Source organism: Haplochromis burtoni, unplaced genomic scaffold (assembly GCF_018398535.1).
Source record: "Haplochromis burtoni strain Fernald_Lab_line unplaced genomic scaffold, NCSU_Asbu1 Contig_285, whole genome shotgun sequence".
Classification (NCBI taxonomy): domain Eukaryota; kingdom Metazoa; phylum Chordata; class Actinopteri; order Cichliformes; family Cichlidae; genus Haplochromis; species Haplochromis burtoni.
Genome location: NW_024582646.1, coordinates 187,659 through 199,194, shown reverse-complemented (window position 1 = coordinate 199,194; position 11,536 = coordinate 187,659). Strand labels below are relative to the sequence as shown.

Below are 11,536 nucleotides of genomic sequence, written 5' to 3'. Positions count from 1 at the left end.
GTACCTGCATCTTAGTGACATTGGGGAAGTCTCCAGGGCTGATGTGGTGCTCTCTCTGTAGGACGGTGTAGATCTCCGGGAGTCTCTGGATCAGTTCGTCCTTCTTCTTTTCCCGTCCAAACAGAGATGGCATCTCTTTCTTCAGGTAGCTGATAATGTAGGCATGCACCTGCAAGCAGGGAAGCAATGGAGATCATAAGCATTTTAAAATGCCGTGGAGGGGACACAGATCTAAATTCTGTGCCTTAAAACTTAAAGTTTCTTTTAATGGCAGCTTTGGCAGCTTTTTTCCTTTGAGACATTTGAGATTGCATTGAAAGAAGAGGAATGAAACTAAAAGTGTTGCATCAGAAAGCTGATTGAAACTGATCACAAAAGTTCATTCAGCTCATTAAATCTTAAAAAAAGCCAAAATTCAGGACAAGTGAGCAAGCAAACAGAGAAGAAGTCTGAGTACATGGCAACGCTTAACTGAGACAAAACCGAAGTTATTTATGACTGATCCCCTTTAACCCTTCTGTGTTACCAGTGTAACACACAGCACGGCACAGAAGACACTACCCTGATAGTTCCTCAAAAGGAAAAGGTCACAGCCCTCTCGCTGCCAGAGCTCCGTTCAATAACAGCACTGTTTACACAGAGTTTCCTTAATCACACCTCCAACACAGGAAGTCTGCTATCTGGGCTACAGGTTACCATGGAGGGCAAGGAAGCTCATACTCTCATGTGTTTAGGTTAATAAAATGAGATTTGAAAATTCAAACAATCAGAAATTGTGAGATGACATCTCACAAATTTAACTTTAATCATTTGTATTTAAGTAAAGAAAAAAAATAATTCTTGGCACAAATAATCTTTACATGGAACAACCACAACGTTGAAATTTTGTCAACATAAAAACAAAGAATATTTCACAAAATATTCTTTGTTTAAATCTTTAAATATGATTTTATTATGGAATGAAATGCATAATGCAGAAATCTCAGGCTGTTTCCTCTTGCTGGAATAAAAATATAGCTTGAAGTCTGGGTGTTGAGACTCTGGATGAGAGAGAAACAGGAAACTATGAGATGCTGGGTCAGAGGGGAACTGATGGTGACTGATGGATTAGAAGAGGAGAAGAAACAGGAGGAGAAAGGAGGAATGTAGGAGTGCAGGAGGATCATCGGTTACACAGGCAAAGGCATAATGATGGTGGAAGGAAGGGAGGAGTAACACAGTGAGGGAATGAGGTCATTGGATTTCTGAGGGCAAAGTGCCAGAGTACATGAGTGCCATTTATTAAAAGTTACAGAGGAAGGAAAAACAAAACTAAAAAGACTCCTTGGCATGTTTCTGGGTGCTGAACATAACTACATGTGTGAGAAAACAACTTAGATTCATTTCATTTTCAAATGTACAAAAAAAACCCAAACACAAAACTGTCATTTGTAACTGTAACAAAAACATCTACAAATCCCATTATTTCCTTTGCATCAGTGGCTTAACGTTATCACACCACAAACATCACATCGCAGTGTTTCCACTAGAAAGCACTTGTCATATGTTAGTAGAGTGCAGCCAAATCCTTTGTTTAGCTGATAATTGAAATATGCCCCATAACAAAGTTGCTAAACCTCACAGGATTGTGTCATTTCAAGAACTTTTGCAGCTAAACACACATCTGTGCTTGGTGTGGATCGCTCACTCAGGACAGAGTCCAGCTCACTGTCTAACAACACAACAGACCTGATACAGCTGCTGGATGTGCCTCACTATTAAGTTTTCACAGCAGCCTTTGCAATTTCCCACATAAAAAAAAGAAGCAACCACGGAGGAAGAGGCTGTGACTTCACACTGAATCTCCTGAGATGATAGACAATCAAATCAACTTGAGCGTCATTGTACAACATTACGAAACATTACAGAGATTAATAATATTAATATGATTGATGTTATTAACCTGCTTCTCTTTGCTTGCTCAAAAATATAGTGGTACCTGAAGTACTTGATCTTTGTTATACTTCAAATATAATAACATTTTACATGCTCTCAAACTTCGTTCTATGTGGTGTACGCTAGAAGGCTTTTTACAAAATAAAAGCCCTTTGTTTCTTATATGCTTCTACCAGGCTGGACAAGTGTTCCAAATACTGAGCTGAGCATATGCCCTGTATCCCCCACTATGGTGACCATAAGCAAAAATGCAGCTCGGTTAAAGTTAAAGTTAAACTGTTAACTGTTTGATAGCTCTACATTACTATAACCAAATAAACAATAAGGCCCTGATTTAAATTTTTTAAAGCTCATTTTATTTATTTATTGGTCAGACCTGCTCATATCAAATTATAAGTCTGAAACATTAAAACACACCAAGTAACAAATTAACTGCAGTTACATTGTTGTTACATCAATTATTGAGCTGAATTACAGTTTTCCTTTCTTTATTTACTTAATGTAGGACTACTTTGAAAATTATAGGACTCCTCTGGCTGTATACATAAATACAACCATGTTCTTGTTAGCAAGAATATTTCCCTAGAAATAAAATTAAATTATATCTAAAAAAAGACCCACACCAGCACAATGATGGCAAAATATAAGCCCTGCATGATATGTGTGACTAAAGCATGTTTTCTATCTCATTTAGTTCTTTAATAAATATTAAAAACTCTTCTAAATTGAATTCATGTGGTTGTTGTAAGCTTGGTTTCAGGATTAGGGTCTGATTCAGGCTTTATTTCCACATCAGTGTTAAAATTAAATACCACTTCTGTTTCCTGTTTCCCCAGAATAAAAAACATCTATGTTTCGATTCTTCATTTGAAAGGCTGAAACAACAGCTGACATCATTAGAAACCATTTTCTCACAAGGACACCTCCATTAAACATGGACTCAGCCAGTTGGAAACACTATCCCAGAGATCCTCAGTCAAATATTCCACAGTATTCCTAGAATTCCTGAAAGTCTAGAATTCCTGAAAGTTAACTCCAACCACAACGTGTGACTTCCTGTCTCACCTTGGCCAACCTCGCCCTCTTGATCAAGTCGTTGAGTTTACGGAGAGCAGCATTCCTGGGAAGACTCTGGATGTCCCGGAACAGGTCCTGAGACTCTGCCTCGAACAGACGCCTGACAAGTACCAGGAATGAATCAATGAATGAATGAAGTAAGACACGTATATGGAGAAAGAAATCCTACTCTAACAAGCAAATGAGTAAACACACGAACAAATGGATGGATGGATGAAACAATACATACATCATGGAGAAAGGTTAAATAACTAAATTAGATTATTTAATGAACATATGAATAACAGTTTTCTTCATTCTTACAACCATCTATCATATTATATTTTTATAGTATATTTAATTTTTCATTCAATTCCACTTGTGCAATCAATTTTTTTGAGAAAGCAATAATCAATTTTAATTGCAGCACCTGTTCTACATGTTTTAATGTGTAAACACATGAACTGTGTACATGCTGTGTAGCTCCAAGCTTAGTTTTTCAATTCCATCCAAAATTTGTCTTTAGATTGGAAGGGTTGGGGGGTGGGAACTAAAACAAATTGCTTCAGTCAGAGGATGAAATTGATGGGTTGGTTTGGAATTATGAATCATAGATAAGAGGTTCTCATGTCTAACTTCATTAAAAAAGAACATTAAGGGAAGAAAGATAAGCATCATTCCCTGCGAACAAACAGACAAAGTAACGTATCTCACCTGTTCTCTGTGTTTTGCAGCGGTTTGGCCCAGAAGGAGCCGAGATAAACTCTCACCACCTCTGGAGTGTTGATCACCTTCCCCAGTGACCACATGAGGGCGCCATACACCCGCATGAGCTGTTGGGTGTCCACCTAATCGAACAGGTGAGGAGGAGGAGCTTAAGGTTAGACTGACACAGGTGAGCAGAGTTTAATTTCATGTTAGATTTGTTCAGCTTCTCCTACCTGGTCTGCCTTGTTGAGGACGACTCGGATCTTGTCGTCTTGACCCTTGAAAGCTTTGATGGCCTCTGAAAACTCATCTGAGATGTCCAGCTTGTGTGCATCAAAGAGGAGAATGATCCGGTCCACTCGCTCTCCAAACCAACGCAGGACCTCAGCAAAGTCATAACCTGGCAGCAGGGAGACAAACAAAAGGATCAGTCTAGTTCCCATTTCTAGATCATTTCTGGAAAATGAACACTTAGCATAACAAAGTCTAATAATTTTGACTGATGAGAAAGAAAATTACATTTGGCTTGAGGTGTAATTTGTGCACCTCAAGCCAAATTTCATCAGCATTTCTTTTTTGGCTTTGTGTTAAGTTTAAATACCATGGATGATATCTAATGGTTGTAAATGTAAGGAGGGTTTGGTAACAAGTGGCTACCAAATGTTTCTGCTGAAGTTGAAGACATGCAAGGATGGTGCAATGTATTTATACTCATAATAATCCTGTTAGTTTTTTGTAACCAAGTTAAATAAACCTAGGAGATGCTAACTTCAGAGTGGGTCTCCAAAAAACTGTCATCCCCACAGAGCTCTAAGAAGGAACTCAAAGTTCCTTTTTGTGTGTGCGTGTGTGTGTGGACTGGTAAGCTTGAGTGGCGTTCCTTCAGGGCAAGCAAGGTAAGCAGTACCTGTCATGAAGCTGGGTTTGCACGTATGCAGACTTACAAAGAAATGAAGTCTTTAATTTTTATGTTAGCTTAATTTTAATAGAGATAGACAGGATATCAACTAAAGCTCCAGAAAAAAAACAATACACAAAGTGGATATGCACACTATTGAGTGGAACAGGAATTTGATCCCCTACAACCCAGCAATAATTCTGGTTTACAGAGATTAGAATCAACCAGTCAATGAATGAATGAATGAATCAATGAATCAATCAGTCAATCTGATACTCCCGACCCTGAACCATAAGACTATGCTTGGGAGAAAGCACTGTGGTCAGATGAAACCAAAACCAAGCTCTTTGCCATCAAATGAGGCAGAGTATGACACAAAGGACACCATCCCCACAGTCAAGCATGTTTCAAGTGGAAACAATATGCTTTGGGGCTGTTTTTCTACTAAGGCTACAGAGATGACTCCACCACACTGACGTACCAATGGATGGGGTCGTGCACCGTAAAATCTCAGACAGAAGATGGGTCCTAGAGATGGGTCATGAATGGGGCTTCCAGCATGACCATGACCCAAAAAAATACTGACAAGGCAACAAAGGAGATGTACATTATGGTTAGGGATGGGTACCGGTATCATGGCACCGGTTCTGACATAAACGGTAGTAACCAGACCGAAAAGCAGCGCACATTTCGGTGCTTTATTTCCTGAGATGTCATACACTTTAGATTCTAGCCAATCATTTTACGTTTCCGAGGATAGTAGGCGGGTCCAGGTACGTACGTTCTTTTAGAGCAGAGCTACAGATTAAAAATGCCCAAGGCGAAGCGGTCAAAAGTCTGGCTGTACTTCACAGCAAAAGATGCAAACTCAGCAGCAACAAGTGCTTTAAGCTGATACTGTGATACTGTCAAAGGAGGTAACACCTCGAATCCGATGAAACACCTGGCGACGCATAGCGTTTTTTTTAAAAGCCGAGAAATGCGCCGTATTTGATAGCTTGCTGCGAGACCTCACACCGAGCACATCTACTGCGGGTGTGGTGCCTGTTATCGGACCCGGAGTTAGCAACATCCCCCAAAAACCCGAAGAGGAGAGTCCTGGCCCCTAGCCCTGCCAGTGTAGCAGAAATGATGAGGATGATGATGCAGCAGCAGCCGTTCTTCTCTGCGTGAGTAGCTTAATGTTGTTCGTGTGTAATTTACGTTGAGTAGGCTAACCACGTTATTACATTAATGCATGTAAGGTGAACTAGCAAACACCGTCGTAGTTACATGCGGCTGTCTTCTTGTTTGATGGCAGATACTCCCTTCACCCTGGCCAAAAAGGCTAAAATGACCAAAGAAAAAGTGGAAAACAGTTAAACATGAGAGGTTTTTGGACAAAGTTTGTGTTTTTTCCATTGTTTAAGCACTGCTTCCAGCCAAGAGTGATACCATATATGCCCCATAGCTGCAGAAAAGGCTAACATTGTTATCTTTTTACAAAAAACAGCTGAACATGAGAGGTTTTTGGACCAATTTTGTGTTCTCCATTCTTTAAGCACCGGTTTGAGCACTGACCGTTTAAGCACCGGCACCGTTTCAAAAGTACCGGTTTGGCACCGGTATCGGATAAAACCTAAACGATACCCATCCCTAATTATGGTTATGGAATGGCCTAGCCAGTCTGCAGACCTCAGTCCTAAAGAAAATCTGTGGACGGCGCTCTTCAAGTTGCCAAACAATAGCCAAGAAACCTGAAGGATTTAGAGAGTTTCTGTAAAGAGTGGGCAAAAATCCTGCCTGAGATTTCTTCAAGTCTAGTGACTAAGTACAAGAAACTTCTTACTGTTGCGATTACAAACAAGGGTTTCTCCACCAAGTTGCCTACTAAGTCATGTTTTGCTTGGGGATCTAATATTATTTCACTCAATGACATGCAACTTAGTGAAAAACTTTTATGTAATGTATTTTTTCTGAATTTTGGGTTGATATTCTGTCTCTGTCTATTTAAATGAAACCACCATAAAATTTAGAGAGTACTAATTTCTTTCTAAATTTCCTTCTAAAACTTACAAATTCAGCAGGAGATCAAATAATTATTTCCCTCACTTTAGCATACAGTAGTCCTGATGTAGGTATATTCATATTTAACAGTCACAAAACAGTTCTGTTTCTCTCCTCTCTCTCTCTGTGTGTGTGTGTGTGTGTGTGTGTGTGTGTGTGTGTGTGTGTGTGTGTGTGTGTGTGTGTGTGTGTGTGTGTGTGTGTAAAGTGATATATAGCAATTTGGGTGTGGTTCATCTGAAACTGGGTGACACTGACCTCACTTTTGAAAACTCAAGAGCTTTTATACTCAAACAGGAAGATTGCTGCAGCAGAAGGAAATGTTTCTACTCCTGCTTACATATCTGACTAAATTCTACTTGTCTTTACTGGGTAAATGGGCTGGTATCCAGCACTTCTCTCCTTTTGCTGTGTACTCAGTGCTTCTGCACTAGAAACCATATAAACCCTTCACAAAGATATTTATACAGCATTTTAACTTGAGTTACTTTGTATCTATGGATAGATGCATTGGGGTTAAAATAGTTACCCTCAGTTGAAGGGACAAAAAATAATTTTGATCTTCTCTTTGTCCTGCCTTGCTTGTCAATCATTTCTGCGCAGTGATGCCTCAAATCAGCAAGTATAAAAAAGTAAAATGCCCTAATGGTAACAATAATAATAATAATAATAATAATAATAATAATAATCATTGAGGAGCAGCTGAAGCTGAGCAGAAGGTATATGAAGGAGTGTAAGGGTGAAGGAGGTCTGAAACATAAGGAGGACTCTTGCTGCAGAGTTCTGCACCATCTACACCCGATAGAAGAGAGAAGAGAGAATGGCATTACAGTAGTCCAGATGAGAGGTGACCAGAGTATGAACCCGGAGTTGAGTGCTGAATTAAAAAAGAAAAGGGTGAAGCCTAGAAATGTAATGAAGGTGGAACGTGAGACATGACTGATGTGGGCGGTAAAGGAGAGGGGTTTGTCCAAGATGATTCCAAAACCTTTGACACTATGGAAAGCGTGGACCTGACAATAGATACAACAAAGGGTTAGGCCTGTAGGCAGGATATGAGGACAGGAGGGGGAAGAGAATTTCTGGGTTCTGTAGAATAATACTATTGTGTGTCATCTGCATGAAAAATGAATTGCATACCAAAATTGTGGACGATATTTCCAAGAGGAAGAAGATAAATTATAAAGGCCGCAGCACTGTTCCCTGAGGGACAACATGTTTGACTGACGCGAGAAGTCGGATAATCTTGCCTTGAATAAATTGTTTCCAGTCAGACAGGTAGGCTTGAGTGCTGTGTCCTCAACTCCGATGTTAGCCAGATGTTCTAACAGTAACTTGCCATCTTGTGTCTCACTAAATATTAGTTTAGGACCTTTCCTTTCCACCTTACCTACCTTATTTTAGCTGATGTTGGTAAGCTTCAGACAGTACAGCCACTTATTAAGGATGTGTCATTTTAGGATTTTAGAAGACGAGTAAAGGAGGTAAAAACATATTTATACTATTTATCATAGGACTGTGTAAGAAGGCCTGTGAATTGTATGAAGAAGGGAAAGGGAGATTCCAGTTAGTTTGTTATATTTTTCCATGCAGTGCTTTTAAGATTTGCACAATAAATCAGGCATAAAAAGGTTCTCAGAAGCTCTCCGTAATTCACTGTCCTCCTGCTCACTTTGAGGTTGCTGGGAAACATATTTATTTGTCCAGGTCTTAACAGGTAGAGCTAAAGTGCACAGTTTACACTGAACACATGACTTCCAGAGCTGGCTGAGTGTGCATAGAGCACCATCGACCACAGCCAGTGTACCCGAACACATGGGTAGTACAAACACCTTCAGCAAACATTCATACTTTTCTTCTAAATGTGTTTGCCACTTCATCAACCTTAGGTCTAATGGATAACAGACATTTGGAAAGTTTTTGAAATACAATAAGAAGCAAATAAGCAAAAATGTACTGCCTAGTAAAAAATGTACATAATAATAAAATGTAGAGTAATAAATTAAATGTAATAAAATAACAAGAAGTACTTGAGAGTGCAAACCACCACGGCAGCTCCATCTCTGGGCAGTATTTAATTTTAAGGGAACAGTATTGTATTTTGAATATATTTATTTCGTTTTCCTTGTTTCCTTTAAACATGCTTTTAGTGTATTAAAAGCAAGGGCAAACCTTCGTTATTTGCCCTGTTGAAACATTTTAATGCACCTGACATAATTTTAAGTATAAATACTTTTTATTATTTTTTTATTTATGGATTAATTCTCTTTCTCTTGACTTTCTTAAATATGTAACCCATCTTTGGGTCAACTTGAAAGAAAGGCAGAAGACTAAAAATGAGATCAGAGGTCAAGTGTGACATGACATTTAGATAAAATTATATTCTGATATTTAGAAGTTTACCAGTATCATTTCCTAAATGCCAATACAAACAATAACAGTAGCATTTTAAAAATAGTTTGAAAAATAAACAATATTTTATGAAAGTTGAATCTTTTTCGAACTTGAGGAAGAGCAAGACATACCATTTCCTATAGACCTAAATGTTGCCAATACAAACAATGGCATTAAGAAACATAGTTTTAAATAGCTCTATATAGCACTTGTATCACTTTGACCTTCAGATCAAACTATCGACCCTAAAGATGATATCAGAGGTTAAACATTTATATGGTACTCTCTACATGTTGACAATACACCGGGGTATTTTTCAACAAACAAAATTTCAGCATATAAATCATCAAGTTTGCCTTGAAGACCTCGGTCGACCAAGGCAAATGGGTTGTTAACATGACCCCAGTGTACGCCCCTACAAAGTTTAATCACATTTCATTCAACACTTTGTTTAAAAACACAACCTTCTTGGCGGAGGTAAAAACGATCTAGAGGTTGGATACCAGCCTATCAGCTGAATTTCACAAATTAAACACAACAGTGGAGCATCCCACTTTGCCTACATTCACAACATCACTTCGGGGCAACAAACATCTGACTGTTTGTGGACACAACACATGTACAATTGCTGATGATGCTTATTATGAAGGTTAATGAGGACTACCATCAGCATTTCTAATGTGTAAATTCCAAAACCTAGAACACTGCAATGGCTTTAGTTAACATTAAAAGCTATTACACACCAATCTTTCTGTTCAACCTGACCAAATTATTAAAGTCAATTAAAAGCCCAACAGGTTGGTCTGGTGACTTCCAACACACTCCACTGACACAAGATATAATACTGTTAATGAGCCAGGTTTGACTGCTTTCCGTGAGGATTTCATTTAATGTATTTAACTAAAACATTTCCAAATATTCCAATAAACAGTTATAGCAACTACTGCTATTGCTAGTGCCATTTTTTAATCACGTACTTCTAGTCCTTTTTACCCACACTTCAAACGAGTTTCTAGTACTGCTTCCTTTCATGTTCAAAAGTTTTAAAACTAAGAACATCTTAGACAATCTTTCAATGAATTTCTTATGCCTATGTTTTATTAGAAAAAACAAATACACTAATCACTGCAGCTCAACAAACATACTGCTCAACATACTGCCTCTGTGGAGAAGCTATTTTTGCAATTTGTCCACCCTGGAGTTGTCCGTTCATGAATAAATGATGCTGTTAGCACTGAGTGCAATGTGTGGCTCAGGTTTGTCCCAGTAGATGTGAGCCTAAGCAGTAAATACGGTCATTGGCTGGGAAATTTTCTGCACCTATGAAACTCATTACAGCAGACAGAGAAAACACACCTAAGAGGCACAAAACACACCCCTGCAGGGTCAGTAAGATGACCTTCCTCTGATACGAGCTGTCATTGTTCTCTGGTTCTATTACAGGACAACTGATTATTTCACATGCTCCAATTCATTTAAAAACGGAAATGCCTTCTCCTTAAATGTCTACTTCCCCTGCACTGCTGGAACATAGTGAATTATTACTTATTCCACAGTGCAGAGGTGCAAGCGTGGATGTTGCCTTTGTGTGCATGTTGGCAATGTCACAAGTGTGCATTACATGAGGGAATGGCACCAAAAACAATGAGGAAATAGTAATTATTAGGATTTAAAGGAAAACAAGCTAAATACAACCTTGAATGTCAAGCTATTAAAATTCACTCTGACTACTGTCAACCCTGAGGAGCATTGTCCAATGAAAAAATCCAACATTGGATTAATTATGAATGTTTTGGTGACTCTTAGATAAAAGAAGACATCTGCTGAAGAACTGCAGGTAAGTTTTTTCAATTAAGCTGTTGTTTAGATAGAAAGACTTAAAGTCTACAGCTGGAAGTAACCAATCTGATGATCTCATATTATGAAGAATCTTAATTTTCAGAATGACTGTAATGATGACATAATTAAACACATACACCCAAGAGCTGTCCAGGTTACTCTACATTAGCAAATCAAAAGGGTGATTGGCTGTGACACAGTTAGAATCACACCCATTCAAAGGACAACACATCATGAAGGTTTAACATTTTTTGTAATGAGAATTTCATGATGTTACAAAAGTTGCAAGACTAAACATTCTGAGAGTTGTGGCCACAAAATTCAGCATTTACAGTCAGAACCTTCAGAATAAAACTGAGCAAAAAAAGGATGGAGATATTTTTCGAGTTTAAAGTTTAGCTTTGGGAGGAAGTAACAGATTTAATATCTAACTAACCGCAAGTAATTATCACAAGTTCAACTAGGAGTGATGATACGTCCCTGGTCGAGGGTTACCCTAGGCATAACCTAACGACAATTATCTAACCTGATCTCCTAATTAAAAAGAACAGCTCGATTATGGCAAAAATTATAATCACGATTATTTTCACTGAAATTGAGATCTCGATTATTTGACGATATTTATTTAACCCTTTAAGACCTACCATAGAACCAAGTCCG

At 38.5% G+C, this 11,536-nt stretch overlaps 1 protein-coding gene across 1 annotated transcript in view; it reads right to left on the bottom strand.

Moving 5' to 3' along the window:
- ehd4 (EH-domain containing 4) overlaps window positions 1-11,536 on the bottom strand; it is a 46,123-nt gene that overhangs the window by 7,660 nt on the left and 26,927 nt on the right. Inside the window, exons 4-7 of the mRNA XM_005940979.3 lie at window positions 3,933-4,099; window positions 3,706-3,839; window positions 3,001-3,112; window positions 5-169 (exon numbers count right to left, since the gene is read on the bottom strand). Coding sequence (XP_005941041.1) covers window positions 5-169; window positions 3,001-3,112; window positions 3,706-3,839; window positions 3,933-4,099 — 578 coding nt within the window. The remainder of the gene's footprint in view (window positions 1-4; window positions 170-3,000; window positions 3,113-3,705; window positions 3,840-3,932; window positions 4,100-11,536) is intronic.